This window comes from Phodopus roborovskii, unplaced genomic scaffold (genome assembly GCF_943737965.1).
Source record: "Phodopus roborovskii unplaced genomic scaffold, PHOROB, whole genome shotgun sequence".
Classification (NCBI taxonomy): domain Eukaryota; kingdom Metazoa; phylum Chordata; class Mammalia; order Rodentia; family Cricetidae; genus Phodopus; species Phodopus roborovskii.
The window spans coordinates 4117639-4135924 of NW_026125264.1; the positions used below are offsets into that span (position 1 = coordinate 4117639).

Here is an 18286-nt window from a genome sequence, read left to right on the forward strand (position 1 = left end):
CATTGTTTGCCAAGGCCCTGTCTCAGGATGTTTCTTTCTTAGAAGATCTTATTGTCAAGTCGGCTCCTGACTCAGGGCAGGGCAGGACACAGCACAGTACAGTCAGGGACGCAGAAGAGTTCTATCCTAAGTCCCTACTATCCTCCTTACACCTTCAAGGGTGCAGGTCTTTGCTGGGCTGAGATGTGGCTCAAGCTGCTCTAAGTCAGAGGTGAGCAGGGCAGGGAACAAGTGTGAAACAAAGCCTGTGACCCAAAGCCACATGCTGACATCAATTACATATGCCCAATGAAAATTTGCTTCTTCTAAGACTCTTGCAATTACCACCACAGTTAAAGGCACTTTAGAAATGAGACGCTTATTCCTATACCTGGATCTGCCATTAACATTAGTGACACTTTGATTTTGTTTTCCTCTTAGACAAAGATACCCTAACTAAACTCACTTAGGTTGGCAATGCCATACCCCAATGGAAAAAAATGGACTACATGAGACTGCTGTAAATAAGGCAATGATAGCAAGCAGACCTCACCAAGTGGACCAGTGTGGCTGATGAGGGAGCTGAGAAAGTACCCATCTCCAGTGCATTCAGCTCTGGCCCCAGAAGCTGACTTCTATCTAGTTCCACTGGGGCAAGTGAACTAGTGGCTGCAGTCTCTTCTTGCATGTCCCTCCTTCCTTCTCTATGAAGAGGGCCTCCTCCATACAGACCTGTGGCAGGAGGAACTCACCAGGAAATGAGTATGTGTGCCATAGTGACTTTATGCCCCAAGATATAATTTTCTAACAATCAAATACAGCTCCAGCGGGTGAATTTCTGTACAACAGGATTGGTGGTATTCCTTCAACTTTTTTGGTTGTTTTATTTTTTTCTTTAAAGTCCATTGGTCACCACAAAAACCCAGGAAATACAACTAAAGAGAAAACAAATGTCCAACTGAAGTCTAAGAACCCAGAGCTACGGATGAGACGCGGCACTGGAAGGGATGGATGTGTACAGGGAGCAGGAGGGTGATCCCCATGGGCATGGCTGCAGTCATGGGAGACATAGGGAGGTGAGGCAGCAGCTGAGCAGTTATGTTAACCGCTGCACGATGACAGCGTTGAGAAGGTTGGCTTCCTTCAGGGTCTGGTTCTCATCAGCCAGCTCTTTGTTAGGGAAGGTAGTCATAAGGACAAAGCTGGTGGCAGCCATGGCTGGCCGGGCATCCACAATGAAGAGCCGGATGTCGCTGATCCTGGAAGAATAGGTAAGTGGGAGGAGATAAGCAGGGTTAACCCTGGCCCTTGGGAAGAGGAACACATTTGGAGGCCTTCTCACCATGCCTGCCTTCCTTCTCTATAAAGCAGTCAAAGCTGTCACCTGGAAGCACATCAGCTCATCCTTTCCCCTTTCTACCTAAAGTGCTCTCTTCCTGAAATCCTAAGGCCTTCCCTGTTCTGCTCTCCTTGTCCTGATTTCTCTTCTTCCTCCCCCACTCTGCCTTTCATTATCCTATCCCACTTCAGGACTCTACAAGGCTGTCTCCTATTGCCCCCAATCTTGCCATAGCACTGGTGGTAAGCACACATTTCTGGACTACTGCCTACAGACCATGAAGCCCAGCAGGGCAGACACATCACAGGAGGCACTTCTCAACTTTAGGTCAGCAACTCCTTAGTCCTAGGAATCCCTTACCCAGGCACTGTCTACACCCGAGAGTTACAAGGATAGTCAATGGAAACAGCATTTTTCCTAGATGTTATCAACAGAAGCTTTCTGCCACTATGTAGTGGTCACCCATGAGAGTGTGTCAGACAAGACGCAGCCTTGATCCCTCATCCATATTCTGCACAGTCTGTTATTAGGAAGGGGCTAACCAGCGAGGTAAAACTAAATTTGTAACTGGTCAGTGAGATGGATCACAACTCTCTTAGAAGGAAGCACCAACATTAGGGACATCTTGGAAGAACCCAGGAAGATCTTTGGGCTTGCTTTACACCTTTATCCCATAGGCACATTTGGTCAGCACTCAAGAATTGTCAGAATACTCACTGGCCCACACCTGGCTTAGCTGACCCACCATGAATGAAATTTAGATGTCCTATTTTAGATAGGAGCTGCCAACTAGCTTCACTATTAACAACCCCCTGGCATCTCTCCTGCTAGTCTCTTTATTCCACGGTGCCTCAATTTCCCTATCTTTAAAATCACAGAGGTACTTCCTTTGACTAAAGAACCTGGTGGCTTAATCCTAATGAGGAATGAGACTTACAGATGAGATATGACCAGGCACATCCTGCTGCCTGCTTCCCCACAGATCTATGCTGGACATGCTGGGAAAAGGTAGTCCAGACAATGCAAATACCTGTGGCTGTGGTTGAATTTCTGCACCAGTCTACCGCCATCTGCAAGCCGGATTTGGATGTTCGTGGTAGGTTCTGCCTCATTGATTAAGATGGATGAGCTGGCTTTGGCTTCATTTTCTGCTTGCTGGGCGGGAGAGCTGGTGTTCAACACCTGGGGGGCCGTGCTGAAGGGAATGGAGCACATCAGGGCAGTGTAGAAACAAGGCCCTCACAGGCAGAAACCTGGGTTCTCAATGAGTAACTGTTATGTGCCCGAAGCTGCTCTTGATGCTGTTGTCAGTGACTAAGAAAGGTAGAGTCCTGCCACCATGGACCTAATATATTTAATTCAGATCCTAAGCAACAACCATTCAGGTCAGGCTAGAAAGAGGATAGCTTATGGTAGCAGAGATGAGACTGCTGTGAGGCTAACACAAATAAATCAGGATGCCTCAGTCTCAGTGAAGTTGTGCTTGGAGAACAGTCCAAGTCTGTACAGCCTAACAAGTGACTGGTTCTGTTATGTTCTTCAGGCAGGAATCCTCGAGTATGAACTCACTCACAGTGCATTTCATATGTGCCAACTATGGTGGTGGAGGGTAAGGACTCCTACTAAAGGTCAGCTACAGGCCAGGGACTGTGCAGACTGACTATAAATGAAAAGAGCATCTGCCAGTTATTAGTACTCACATCTTAAGAATAAGATGGATCAGATCCAAATTCACCCACTAGCTATGTGGCCTTGAACAAATCAAGCCTCCACAGTGATGCGATAACAAGCATGCCCAGCTTTCGATATAGGATACAAACAACATGAAAATGGGAAGGTGCTATGGGTGAGTACAAAGGAAGGTTAGTGGAGAATAGGGGAGAGAAGAAAAAGTAGGGGATAAAAGAGCATAGATACTAATCAATATCTCATCACTATAACTAAATATTTGAGAGGTAATGAACTTACAAAGACTATTTGTCTCAGTTTTTGAGGGTCTATTTCCAAGGGCAGGAATGTCAAATGGCAAGAGCAAAGCCTAGATGGCAGCGCAAACTGCTTACACCTTATGGTCAGGAAGTAAAAGACAAGAAGTGGAAAGGGTCTCAGAATCCTTTCCGAACTAAGGAGCATCCATCAGTGTGTACAAACACATTACACAAGTGTGTAAGTGTAGAATGGCATACTTTTTGGACACTAATTGGACATTTCTGGATATTTGTGTTAGGCAGTATAAAAAACAGTAGTCCTAAGAGTTGGACAATGAAGGAGCAGCCTTTCCAAGGGCAATAATATCCTGCTCCTATGCATCCTGAGCAATACTACTAGGAGGCCGTGTTGGATAAGGAAGTTAGGAGCTCCTTAACCCAACATGTTTATTCTAGGCTTAGCATCCAAGAGATCCCAGCTTCCTCAACGCTCCAGATTCTTAGTCAAAGTAGCACTTATATTACACATACTGCTCACACCTGGCAGAGTTCTAATTACATTGGCTCTTTTATTCCTCAACAATAATCCTATGAAGTAAGGATTCTTACCAATCCTAATTTATAGCTGAGAACGCAAAGGCTATGCAACCTAAGGCCACACAACTATAAAGTAAAAAAGAGCAGAGACTTAACTCAGGCATGTAGACTCTACAACCCATACAACTCATACAACTCTCCTTTCTCTTCCTCCCCCGAAACACATTGCTTTCTTTGCCCAGATTGGCCTATGGCCATGTTTCTGTAAGCAATAAGGAGCTCTTCGCAGTGAGCCACAGGACTAGCTGGTGGGACTGACAGTCTGGCTCCCAAGACAGTTTCTCACCTGCCCAGTTTCTGGCCCTCGCCAGTGAAGGCTTTGAAAGCTCCCTTGGGCTTCACAAAATCCTCATCCCGATGATCCTCCATGTCCAAGTTCACCTGCCCACCGTGAGCTAACCTCCGAAGCTCTGCAGGGACCTCCCTGAGGGAAAAGGAAATGTTGGGGTTCATTATGAGCAGAATGGACACACAAGCATTGGGGGTGTCCTAGTTAAGTTTTTATTGTCAACTTGATACCACCTACAGTCTTCTGGGAAGAGGGAACCTCAAGTGAAGAACTGTTTTGCCCAGATTGGCCTATGGTCATGTCTCTGAGAGACTGTCTTCAATGACAAGTGATGTGGGAGGGCTCAGCCCTCGGAGGACCACTCCATCTCTAAGCAGGTGAATCTGGCTGAAGCCTATCAGTCTCTTTGCTTTCTTAAGCCTTTTCTGTCTCCTTTGTCTTGACATCTCTCCCTGTTCTCCCTTCTACATCCCTCAGGACTTTCATGAGAACAGGAACTGGAAAGATGAGGGGGACCCCACCCTGATAGCATCTCATACCCAAGGGCCTGAGGAGAGGGAGACTGGTCATGGTAAAGTCACCAACATCTGGCTATATAAGTGGCTACCTGCCTGTCTCTACCTTCCCCCACCTGCTCAGTTGTAGCATGGCAAATGGCAAGAAAATGGACCAAGTATTTTAGAGTGCCTGTAAATCTTCGTCAACCATGCTGAATCTGCTTCAATAATATCTCCTTTCACATGAGTGCTGATTCTTCTTTTCCCACCTGACATCTCACTCACTGAAGCGAGACTAACGCGGGCTTTCCTGCTTACCCTCTACGGATAGACTCCAGAAACTGGGCATTGGACGGGTCTTGGTAGCTTCTGAGTTCACCGTTGTCAAGGCTGAATCCAGTTTTCCAGAGCTTTAGCACTACATGAACCTGTGACAACAGTTGGTAAGCAGTTACTTACAATGACAGGAACTCGCAAACGGGTTTTCACTATTTTCCCATGTTACTATAAAAACAGTAAGGAGTATGAACAAAAAGAGTATCTATCAACAACCAAGTATGTAAGCACCAACCTAAACTAGATTTGTTTTATGACACAGGTTAGGAGAAATGGCTACTATTTTAAGAAGACTTCACTAGCAAGGTAACTGTGCAATAGATTACTCAATTTCATCTAGGCTCCCTAACTGTAGAGCTGCCAATGTGCTTCATGTATAGCTTGTACTTCAACTCCAGTGTCAAATCTACTCCTGACCTATTCTGCAGTTATAAAAATGATACCTGGGATTGGAAAGATGGCTCAATGGTCAAAAGCACACAGTGCTCTTACAAAGGATCCATGTTTGGTTTCCAGCCCCATACCAAGTGGCTCACAACTCCTTCTAACTCCAGCTTCTAAAGATCAAACACCCTCTTCTGGCCTCTGTACTCAACATATATATCTCCTGCCCCCTCCACACAATTAAAAATAAAAATAAACCTCGATGGGTTGTGGTGGTACATGCATTTAACTCCATCCAGTACTTGGGAGGCAGAGACAGAAAGATCTCTATGAGTTTGAGGACAGTGTGACTAAAGAGCAAGTTCCAGGACAGGCTCCAAAGTTACAGAGAAACTGTCTCAAAAATCAAAAACAAAACAAAAAAGAAAACCCTTCAAGAATAAAAGAAACCTACAATTTTTCAATAACTCCCCATCACACTTACAGGAAAGGTTTTGGAAGGCTGACAACCAATGCACAAGTCTATAAAAGTTTTACTCTCTCCTGCTTGACTTTATTTTGGAATAAAATTATTTAAGTTAATAAAAATGAATAGACACAAAGCTACACCAAATTGTAGCATGTTACAAAAATTCTAAAATACTCAAAGTTATATAGTATTATTATATAGTATGTGTGTAAAAGTATGTGGAAAAAAAAGAACAAACAAAATTAAACAAAACAAAGCCCATCCATATTTCAGGCTTTCTTTGGCATTCTCTTCAAGCTATGCCAAAATTACTAGAGGAATCCACACAGATTGCCCCTCTGTCTGACATCCACAGAATGCTCAAAAACCTTCCTATGCCCATCCTCTTCCCTACCCTTTGCTCTGGCCCTCTGCCCATCAAGTAAAAATGGTCTCATTTTTATGGTAAGTCCCATCCAGAGCATAGCAAGGACACTGTTTTCTGCAGGCTCCTCTTTCAGAGGCTGTTTGTTCATACATGTGACCAATTCCTTCTGAAAATGGGCACAATCAACAGTCCACAAGTATCGCTAAGGAAGGCAGACACTTACATCTTGGCCTGAATGCCGCCTCCTTTCTCCTGCCACATAGGCAGACTCTTCCTCTGGTGCTGCTCCAAGGCGGTAGCCCCCTCCTGCAAATGGCTATAAAGGACAAACTCATAAACATTTGGTGGTGGAGTTACTCAGGTACAAAGACACTGGGCAGAAAGGCAAGACTCTGATCAAGCTTGAGAACCACTGGATATCAAACTCACTTCTCACAGGACAGAGTAAGAGGTGACAGGTTGGAATACCCAGCTACAAGGAATAGCTAACACTACCCTCTCAAAAATAAATAAGGGCTATGCAGCAGTCTGGATACAGCATAACACCAATCACAGACATTTTTATGTAAAAACTGGTAGTAAATTTAATTACAGTGAAATAAAGGAAAACAGTAGGTTGGTCAAATTGGATAGGGGTATTTCTAAGATCTGATTAACAACATAGGGCACACTAGTCTTCTATTTAGGAGAACAAGTAGCTAAGAGAGGAAAAACAAAGAAACTAGTCACTGCAGGAGGAGAGCGGGCCTCATTCGCCACTATGGAACTCAATTCCTTTGGGCACAACCAACAACCCTTATGCTCACTCTTGGTTTACTGGTCTCTCCAGGGCTCTTGGTCACTCGCTCCACAGCTACAGCCCCATGCTCTTTGGCACCCCTAAAAAGATCATCCACCAGCTCGTTGGGACTTTTCTTCCGTGGAGGGCCAACAATCTGCTGTCCACTTCTCTCTGAGCCCCCAGCATAAAACCTGTGCAGAAAATGCCAAACACACCAGAAAATGAACAGATTACCAGGTTCTGGGCACACTGAAGCAAAGGGTACAATGCCTCTTTAAGGAACGTATTGGCTAGCTAGGAACACATGTGAAGATGCAGGCAAGTATGATGCAATGGGAGCAGCCATGAAGTCAGTAAAGATCTTTGGCACATTGTAGGGGTGGGGAGTTGGGGACAACAGCCAAAGTTTTAAGAATGACATTATTGTGTGAAGAGATGGGGGAAGAACATTCCAGGCATGCACACAACACATCAGTGCAGGAGTTTTAGCAGGGATCATCCATCTAGAGATCCCTTCCAGGAGGCAGCAGGTGAGGTCCAAGTCAGAAGCAGCTAACTCTAAGAGCTCTGGATTAATGATAGTGGTGCAGTTACTACAAGCAGCCAGGATTCAGTCCTAGCTCAACAACTGTGTGACCTGTCATAAGCCAGTGCACTGCTTGCACATTTTCTTTCTTTGAAATGAGAGAATAAAAGGATCACATGCCCTACCTACCTGCTCCTTAAGTCAAGGACGTGAAGTTCAAATCAGCAGATGTATGCAAAAGAACAAGCAGAGCGATGCACACGTGAGGCAGACTGACACCACACCAACAACTCCCCCAAGACTCGCTTCACCAGTGATCTATGACATACACTGGGAACCCCTGGGGGCATACTAGAAAGCCAGGAAAGCTCCAATCTCAAAAATAAGCTCCAAGATACCAACATCAGGTGTTCTAGCCCAAGACCAGCTTGAGATGAGTTAGTACTTTTACACTAATCTGGATCTAAGAATGACTTGTCATATGGCTGCTCCCTCATCTTTTTGGGGGTGGAGTTGAGACAGGGTTTCTGTGTAGCCCTGGCTGTCCTGAAACAGAGATCCGCCTGCCTGCCTCTCCTACCAAGTGCTGGGATTAAAGGCATGTGCCTCCACCACCTGTCCTCACCAATTCTTAAATTTAGCAATGTCTCTAAAAAAGGCCAGAAGGAATTTGTAAAAATTAATCTTGGTCTTCGAATTCTTCACAAGTACTCTAGAATGGGCGACAAAGCTTAGGCTCTGGCAGGGAATGTTGTTTCATGTCTGAAGTATCTAGGAAGCAAAGAAGCTATAGCAATATGAATTAATAATGGAAGGTCACAATAGCCGATGTGGCCAGGCTGGAAAAGGTGAAGGTGGTATTTGGGAGGTAGGCAGTCAGATAGGTGACAGACAGTGCCTTCTACTTGAAGAATATAAAAACCTTGACATTAACAACCTCCCGAAGTCTCCAGTATATTTAAAGCAAAGTTCTGACACAATGGGAAGCACTGCATGGTGAAACAGAATACACCTGAGTTCTCAGACCCCCTCCCCCCACTGTGAGGTCACTACATCTTCACAATGGTTGTCTCCAGCATCCCGAGGAAGGCTCAATAGACCAAAGCACACCCATGCAGAATAAACACCCGAGAAGTGAGGCTACAGCCAGTTTATTCTTGTTCAATCCAGATAAATACAGTTCTGCCTGGACTGAAAGGTCTTAAAGAATCTTTAGGTCTTGGCTTAAGAACCAGGAGCCTGTGATCAACAGCCTTAAAAAGTATTTATGTTCTTCATCTGGTATTTTTGTTAGAGGAATTACTATAAGAAAATAATTCAGAAGTGGACAAAGATAAATATACAAAGATGCTCACAGCATTGACTACTACCTACTTGACACTTGAGCTAACAAAAGTTACAGAAAACACAGAAATTTCAGTGTCAGCAGGGAAGTGTCTATAAATTATCTTCACTGTGTAAAACACAAAAGTCTATTTATACTCAGAACAAGGACTGCATGGGAACATAACAAAATATTAATGGCAATTATCAAAGAATGCTACACTTTTCATTCCATGAATCTTGTATTTCCACAATGAAACAATAATTCTATTACAACACTCCTAAAAGTGAAAACAATGATTGTGTTAGGAGAATACACATTTATAAGCCTACTTTTCTACTTATTGTATGATTTATGTGGACAAATATATTACAAGTAGATACTTGGCTATTTCTGTACTGTGTTAATATGGGTAATTTTTCCATTCTTAGAGGTTTTGTTTCCCTTCCCATAATACTCTTCAACAAATAACCTTACTGTAACAATAAGAAAAAAAAAGTCCAGAACACGACAAAAGGGGGGTGGGGGCGTGGCACACATAGCAATGAGATAGAGATTACTTCTAAACTACATAGAACAGACTGTTCTTAGGACATCATACCCCTACACACAGCAGTGATGGTTGGCAATAGTGAACATATGCCCCACACCTTGTCCCAGATGATTTAAGCACCACTGTATACGTCCTATAAACTGTGTTCCCTTTCAAAGCCTTACCTCTGTCCCTCTTCTTCCTCTTCCTCCTCATCTTGGTCATGAATAAGGTCTCTGAAGGAAGTCACCCTATTATCACTGGAGACAGGAAGGAGCAAAATTATTTCAGAAATAGTTAAAGGCAACACCTATGGTCAGTTGGGGAGTTGGGTCAGATGCTGTGGTGTGAAGACAACACACAAGATTGACCTAAGTTTAGATAACAAAGAATGTGGCATTTGTCTGTTGAGGTCACATAGGACTGACTGAGAATAACTTAGCAAGCACTACTGTGAGGTAAAGACTGGAATCCAATTTAAGCTCTTCTGGGAATGGGGGGAATGAGGTATTTACTATCTGTAAAACTTGCTATTTAGGGCTGGAGAGATGGCTCAATTAAGAGTACCTGATGCTCTTACAGAGGACCCAGGTTCAGTTCAACACATAGGTGGTGGCTCACAACCACCATCGGTAACTCTAGTTCTAGGGAATCCAACACCCTCTTCTGATGTCTGTAGGCACCAGGCATGTACATGGTATACATACATACACATAGGCAATACACTCATACACATTAAAAAAATTTTTAATCTTACTATTGAAGTTTTATGTAATTTTTAACATGCCAGGTACCAATTAAATGTTGGATTTATAAAGATAATTAGACATAGCGCTTACTGGCTGGTGGCACAGATAAGTCAAGCAACTATCCACTGTAATGCTGCACAACAGTGGTTGTGACAGTACATATGACCTTATGAACACAAAGCCTCTTGTCTAGTGTGGAGGAGACAGAACACCAAGAAAGGCTTCCTAAAAACACATACTTGGACCATTACCTAGGAACTGGTGGATAGGCAACTGAGCAGAAGGAAAAGGGGTGGTAGAGACAATGGGAAAGGGGAACTACAATAGCATTTATGGAAAGACAAATGTAAACGCAGAAGAAACAAGAGAGTAACATACTAGAAAAAGGTCAAGGAGTCGTGGAGAATGCATGTGTGGGTGGCAGGCAGCACTGGAAGAGAAGCTTGCTACTTCAGGATAAGTAAAAAGATCCTGTTTAGCTCTTCATGCCTCAGTCTCCCAGGTGCTCAAACTATAGTCATGAGGCAACTCACCTGGCAAGAACAGCATCATTATTAATATTTGGGGGTTGAAAACAGTTCTGCAGGATTCAGAGGGGAGGTTTGAGGGGTTAGCTCTGCTAACATTATTTTCAATTGTCAATTTCTTTCTTGTTTGGACCTATCAGTGAACAAAGGCTTAAGGACCATGAGACACGCATTTCATTTATAAAGATGGGAGAGGGGGATCCATTATTCCTTGGGAAAAAGAGCTTTCCTAGAATGTAGAATGGAAAGGGGGCAGTTCAGACTCATGAGGTCATAGAGGAACAGATGTTTACTAGGCAGGAAGTTACCTTAAAGGTTTGTTCAAGGAACCAGGACAAGAGAAACTCTGAGGTATCATCAGTTAGAAATGAGAAGACAAAACCCATGAAAACACAGTTCCTGCTTGAGTTGAGAGTAACTAACCTCCCAGGGATTTCTTGAGGGACATACATATGACAAGAGTGCAAAGGATATTAGATATGACAACTACACTTAACACTCACTTGCCCAGATCTCTTTGAATGAATGATAGGCTAGGACTAAGACTCCATGGAAAGAATTGCTACTGCTTTGTTGTTAAACATTTATATAGTTGGGCGTTAATCCCAGCATTCTGGAGGCAGAGGCAGGCGGATCTCTGTTCTATGAGTTTGAGGCCAGCCTGGTCTATAAAGCTAGTTCCAGGACAGGGTTTAAAGCAATACAGAGAAACCTTGTCTGGAAAAAACAAAAAACAAGCCACACTCATATACACAAATACACCTGCCTGAGCAAATGACATACTCTCCATATGGATTTTCCCTTTACCCTAAACCTATATACCCAAATCCAGTAGCAGCTGACATATTTTGGTGTTGGTACAGATGGTTCCCATCCTAATTCTGCCCCCCTCCCCAGTTTGGGATTTTGGACATGCTATTTAAATTCTATAAGCCTTCACTTTCTCATTTGTAGATGGACACAATGCCAGCAGTAACCTCTTAGATTTTCTGGGTACTGCTGGGGTGCTGATGCATGTAGAGACCCCCCTGCATGCTATGGTGCCCTTAGGGGTCATTTTCTGAAGAAATTCTCAAGTGCAGTACTTAGGTCAGAAGTGCCAAGGGCTCCCAAAGTGAATCTGTGAATCCTCAACCCCAACTTAAATCTCAGGACTCAGAACTCTGCAAGTGTTGTCCTGCACAGTACTGCTAAGGAAGGGTCCTCAAGTATGAGAACAATGCTCTGGAGTAATGCTTTAGAGAATCACCTTATGGACAAATGTGCTGGGGACATTATCAATGTCAGAATTTTCTATTCAGTGGTCTTCGTCTGGAGGCATTAAACAACCTTCCAAGGACCCTGGCACCCTGAAGTAGCACAAAAGTCCAAGTCCCTAAGTACACTCTCTGCTTTAAAGCTGACCATTTTAGTTCTGTGGTAGCTCCTTTCTGTGACTATGGAAATATCCTATCTACATGTCCAACCAGGATGACATAGGACATCATTTTGGCCACTCAGCATCTAAAGTGTGGTTAGGCACAAGCATGGTGGTACACACCTATAATCTCAATACTTAGGAGGCTAAGGCAGGAGGACAGCAAACTACACATAGCTAGTCTGGGCTACATGGAAAGACCCTGTCTGGAAAAATAAAATGCACCAAGTGCAAATAAACAAATGAACATTTATTTGCTCTAGTTTAATTAAATAGCTACAAGAGACTAGGGGTAGCCTATTGAACAATGAAGTCTTAGGGAAGGGGATAATGCAGGTCCTGAAATTTTAATAAGTACAGATTCTGTTAGATCAGAGAGAGAGAAAAAAATAAACTGCCTGTTGCATTTGTGAGATTCAGTGACAGGAGCAGGAAGGCAGTGTGCAGAAGCTTTGGATTTAGACAGACACAGGCCTGAGTACAGCAGGGCAGCAGCTGTGACTCAGCTATTCTGAGACTACATCTTGATGAGAATGGTGGATGAAAACACAGGTGAGGCTATCTGGCACCACTAGACAGATGGTGAGTGAAACACTCACTTTTCTACTTCTAATTTTATAATAATTTCAGGGGAAATTTTCAGAAATTTTCAAATGGAAGACAAGGGTTCAAGAGAACAGGGATAGATGTTACTTATTGGTGCATGGATATGGCTAGAGTGAATAGATTCAGAGTTCTGAGGAACAGGGCTGTGGGTTACTGCTCAAGAGAAACAAACATGGGGGTGGGAGGTACACCGAGACTGACAGGCTGAGAGCAGGAGAGCCAGCATGCCTATCTAGAGAGGAGACACCAGCAAAACCACACTATGACAGGGATGGGCCATCGAAGAACAATGTTTGGAACAAAGGATCCGAGGAAAAGGCAGAATCAGCAAAAATTCTGGAGGACTTCTGGGCATCCATGAGAAGTAGCATGCTATGGCTGAGAGCTGAGATTCAGGGAGCAGAACAGCTCTGACCTTTCATCTGTACTTGACTGGCTTGTGTGATCTGGGAAGAAACCCAGCTCTTGTGTGTCCTCATCTACATAAGGGACAGTCCAGTCTCGTCTCACAAAGTGGTTGACAACTAAAAAACCACACATAGAGGCTTAAGTCAGACTAGCACTAAGTGCTCAGTAATGACAGTGATTTATAGTGAGCTTAGATTTCCTCCCATAGTAACAGTTATGCAAAACACCTCATGCCTTGAATCTAGTAGACTCTCTTGCCAGAAGATACCTGTCAAAGTATAGTTAAACCTGTACCTACAGTAATTTTAATCTAAAGACATTCTTCTGCCCCTTTTACAGACTCCTAGAGGTTCCGGGGTCCACACTAAATGCCCCATTCTAGAGTCAAAGGAGGAGCATAATGACTGAGTGTTCTACATGAAAAGTAGACCGCAGGGGAACAGGGATCAGTCAACAGATAGCTAGGAATCCTGTAACAGCTAGGTCAAAGGTTGGAAAGAAAGCAGCTCCCCCCCCCACCCCAACTCAAACTCCTTTGGGGTGCTAGTACATTTTAGCTTCTCCTGAGAATATTCCATCAGCATTTTCCTCCTAAACAAAGACAATGACTTAACAAACCATATCCCCCTTCCTTCCTTTTCTTTGCTTCAGTGAAGCCCATAACAAGTTTAGGACTTAACCAAAACAGTAAGGTAAGGCCAATAGGCCTCAATGTGTGCCAATCTTACACTCTTTTCAGGATTAATGCTAATGTTAAGCTGTAGTTCCTTGGTTGTTTTAAAGCACACACACATACACACTTTCCAACATGCACATGCCTGTTTACTGTGGAATGAGGCAGGGTACAGTGTTAGTAATAGCAGGTAACATACTCTGCTCTAAGTATTACATAAAATTGTTAGGTTTTTTTTTTTTTTTTTTTTGTTGTTTTGGGGGGGGGGGTTGTTTTGTTGAGGTAGGGTTTCAGAGATCCACCTGTTTGTTTCTACCTGGAGTGCTAGGATTAAAAAGTGTGCCACAATGTCTGGCTTTTTGGATTTTTTTTTTTTTTTTTAAATCAAGGCCTCTTTGCATAGTTGAGGCTGTTATAGAACTTACTATGTAGACCAGGCTGTCCTTAAACTCAAGAGATCTGCTTCTCAAATGCTAGGATTAAAGGCATGTGCCACCATTCCCGGTTTGCTATTTAAGTAGTGTAAGGATTCAGGCCTGCCCTTATCACCTAGCAGAATGCACTCAAGCAGTACCCTGGTCAGCAAAGGACCCTTTTAAAAGAAAGATTTTTGCTCACTTACGCTCTTTCTCCTGGGACAGACAGGACTTTTCCTGTCTCCCTCTTCTCTTCTTACCTCTCTGCCTCTTTACCTTCTCTTTCCTAGAAAGACCCCCCCCCAACACTTCCACTCTTTCCCTCTTCTGTCCTCTCTTCCCCACCTTTTCCTTTTTTAGTACAACTTCTCACTAAGCTCTGATGGCATGTTTGTCCCCTGCCTTGGTCACCCTTGCCTGCCATGAGTCCGCCAAGGTTCCCCACACTTTATCCTAATAAGCAGTAATTCACTGACTGCCAAGTGGCAGATACTACCAGCATTTCCATTTGACAGTGATGAAAACTGAGGGGCTGAGATAAATATCCTGTTCAAAGTCACAAATCTCTGAGCTTGGGTCTGAACCTGGCAGTCAGCCTCCTTGGCCCTACTCTAACACACCCTTGCTGTGCAAAGACTTTTGGACCACAGGAGAAGAGAAGAGGGAGCAAATGACTGGCATTAGAGGCTACATTCCAACTTTTCCATAGTACTTCTAACACACCAATAACCCAACAGTGAGGTTGTACCAAAGAGTCGGATCCCAAGAAATTAGCCCATACTCATACAATATACTCCGCACAGTAACTTTACAATGTTTTATTAGCACCTCAAAGCCTAGCACCTACAAATAAGTAAAAAAGTCACTTTCCTAAGCCTTTTCTTCTGTAGAAAAGATGTAACATGAAGTTCATTTTCCTCAGTCAACTCCAGGAAAGGTGGATCACATAGGTTTTTTTTCCCCCACATAATTACCTTAATGGAGTGTTGGACACTCCTAAACTTATCTAATCTATTAATACCAATGCACCCACAAAGGAATGAAAACTTCCAGAGATGAGGCAGCGATAAACACAAAATCATTAAAGACCTGAAGGTCTTTAAGAGAGAAGGCCTAGTGGTTAGTAGCACTGATGTCTCCCAGATGACCCTAGCTCAAGTTCTAGGGCCCACACGGTGGCCCAAAACCATTCATTAACTCCAGTTCCAGGGAACTCAATGGCTTCTTCTGGCCTCCACAGTGTACAGACATTCATGTAGGCAGAATACTCACATACATTAAAAACAAAAAACACTTAAGTGTATACCCTTGAACCTTTCTATTCTCTTAAACAGATCCTCAAACCCCTTCACACACCCAGGCCTGAACCCTCTGTAAAGCCAGAAAGTCCCTTTTCTGGAAATACTCATGTAGCAACTGAAGTTGGTCATTACCTGGGAGCTGTGCCTCTGGACACTGAACTTGGGGTCGCCTGTGAAATGGTCACAATGTCGTCATCCCCTCCATCCTCATAAAAGCTTGCTAGTGCAATCTGAAACAGAGAGAGCACTTTGGGACCCTCCAGTCTTTCAACCAACACATATCTTCAATGAAACAAAAACAGGAAAACATAGTTTACACTTAAAAAAAAAAAAAAAAAAAAAAAGGTCCTATACCTGGAACCAGATGGAAAGGCAATCTACACTGCCTGGAGAAACAAACAAAAAACCCACCCATTAAGGGGAATAATGGTAATAGCATATAAGATTTGCATGGAAAACAGTTGGGTGTGGTGACACACACCTTTAGTCCCAGCACTCGGGAGGCAGCCTGTCAACAGAGCTAGTTCCAGGACAGGCTCCAAAGCAATACGGAGAAACCATGTCTCTGAAATTAGCATGGAAAACAAAGACTACCACCTATTTTTTATTATGTATTTATGTGTCAGATTACCTGTATACCACACATGTGTTAATCTACTCAGAACTCCATAATTAGTATTATTATTAGTATCTCCTCATTTCATAGCCAGTACAGAAGACTGAGAAATGACAGTTTCTGGAGGTAAGAGTGGGGCCAAGTTCAGGCTCACATTCATGTTTTTACAGAAGTGAAACATACAGATAGATGCTGTATTTCTTTGTGAAGCCCAATTTCCTATTTTGTGAAATGGAGTTACCATCTACCCTATAACACTAAATGAGATAGATAACCGTTAAGGAAGGATTCAAGTACTGTCACACACTGTTAGCTTTACACAAAAGTCCTTTGGCCATTTGTGACTGTCACCAACTCAGTGAGTAGGCATTTATTTATCCAATATCCTCTATGCAAAGAGACAAGAACAGACAATGAAGTTCCAGACAGATGAAGGAGGCAGATACAGCCCACAAGGTGACCAACCATATAGGAGGAAATGAGCTGTCACGGGGGATAGTCTGAAGGTATCTTCATGGAATATAACCAGCTTGCTGGGAAGTAGTGCGCCATCTTCACACTGGCACCGAACTGACATTTAGAGAACCTGCATTCAAACCCGGGCACTGGCTGCCAAGCTACCGCACAAGTAAGAGCCTCGGTTCAGAGGACGTACTGGGACAGAAGCTTTTTCATTTTGTTTCTGTTCAGCACAGAGGTTTCACAAGGACTTTCTATTTAATTCTGGCCATTCTGACTCACTATGTGGACCAGGCTGGCCATGAGCTCAGAGATCTTCTGCCTCCAAAGGACTGTTGGACCACACCACCAAACAGCTTTATCTCTATTGTTGGGGTGAGTACATTCCTTCATTCCTTGTCCCTTTGAGGGTCCAATTCCTATCCGTAAAATAGGGTTAGTCTTTACCTGTTTAATTAGTAGTTAGTGAGGTCTTCAACAAGTTACTTAATCCTCCAAAGTCTCAGCTGCAAAATGTGAGACATGTAAATGAGACATTTTGTAATGCTGAACAGTGTCTGGCTTGTAGTAGGTATTCAAGAAATATTAGTCATCACCATCTACCTAAGATGTAGGCTGGCCAAGGACATCTATGCAATCAGTTCTCTCTAACACTAAATACTGAGTGTTTCTGAGCACTGAGAGATGGGCATTGCTCTAGGGATAGGAAGTGTACAACATTCCCGGCCTGGTCAAGCTTATCTTGTCTTCTAAATTAATCAAGTACTTGGGTGACCATTTACCACATGTCAGTGAACAAGACGTAAATCCCAAGAGACCCCCATTCTATAGCTAAGTTAGCCAGGAAAAGTGAAGAGGCCCCAACCTTAGTTTCTCCCCCAGCAATTAATTAGGCAAGAGGGGGGCGTGGGCCTACACCCGGGCAGGGTTCCTCCCTCCAGCAACACACCGCTGCGGACGCGGAATCGGACGACCACCGCGTCCTAAGAGGGGCTCCATCTGGAAGCCAGAGTCTGGAATCCACCCGGCCGCCCGCAGGCGCTCCCCGCGGCAGCCACGCCCCCAGGCGACTCCTCCACGCGGACTGCGGCAGCGCCCAAAGTCTCGCCGACGCTACGAGTCCGCAGGGAAACTGCGGCCCTGCAGAGCAGGCCGGGGCCGGCCCGCGCCCCGCAACTCCTAAGCCGAGCCGGCGACGCGTGGCAAGCGAGCCCAGAGACCATGAGGCCTGGACTAGGGCCCTGCCCCGCGGGGATGACTGTGCGCTTCGGCCGCGCAGGGATCAGAGAGCGGACTTCGGCTCCGCATTCCCCAGCCCGCCCGTTGCGGCCCGCCTCGCGGCGCTACCTGCAGGTCCCAGCCGGCTGACTCCAGGAAGAAACGGGCCCGGTCCTCCTCAGCGCCCGTCACCGCCACGAACTCTCTCAGCGAGTCCTGCCGCTCCTCCGCCATCTTCGTCCCGTGCACTTCCCAAACCGCTCCGACCGACACTGCAACAGCCCCAACCCCACTGCTGCGTTCCGCCCTCGGTTCTACCAGGCCCGGCCGCAGGACGCCTATTTATAGGCTCCGCCCCTCGCGGTGCCTCATGCAAAATCCTCCGTGTGGGAAACCCAGCCGCTTCGTGCCCTCTGGTGGCTGCTATGCGAACCGCAGCCTAGTGGCGAAAGTAGAAGGTTGATGGATGCGAGTGGGGGGGGGGAGGGGCTGGTTTTTCCCACAGGCCCCCGGACATAGGATTCTTAGAGAGGTCGGATCCAGGTCTG

General features: G+C 44.6%; 1 protein-coding gene across 1 annotated transcript; it reads right to left on the reverse strand.

Annotated features, from left to right (window-relative positions):
* Nucleotides 1-839: 839 nt before the first annotated feature.
* Nsfl1c (NSFL1 cofactor) lies at nt 840-18054 on the reverse strand. Its single transcript, XM_051193928.1, has 9 exons — nt 17868-18054; nt 15578-15675; nt 9534-9608; nt 6992-7157; nt 6409-6501; nt 4948-5057; nt 4130-4267; nt 2349-2513; nt 840-1238 (listed from the first exon to the last, which is right to left on the reverse strand). Exons 1-9 carry the CDS (start codon nt 17970-17972, stop codon nt 1076-1078), a joined length of 1113 nt encoding a protein of 370 aa, XP_051049885.1. The 5' UTR covers nt 17973-18054; the 3' UTR covers nt 840-1075.
* Between the last annotated feature and the right edge of the window lie 232 nt (nt 18055-18286).

Excerpts from the sequence above, each read along its gene's own strand:
- Nsfl1c (XM_051193928.1), bottom strand. The coding sequence starts at position 17,972 with ATGGCGGAGGAGCGGCAGGACTCGCTGAGAGAGTTCGTGGCGGTGACG. Across the intron at positions 15,676-17,867 it reads CAGCCGGCTGGGACCTGCAG|ATTGCACTAGCAAGCTTTTA; the intron begins GTAGCGCCGCGA and ends TCTCTGTTTCAG. Across the intron at positions 7,158-9,533 it reads GAGGAAGAAGAGGGACAGAG|GTTTTATGCTGGGGGCTCAG; the intron begins GTAAGGCTTTGA and ends TTTTCTGCACAG.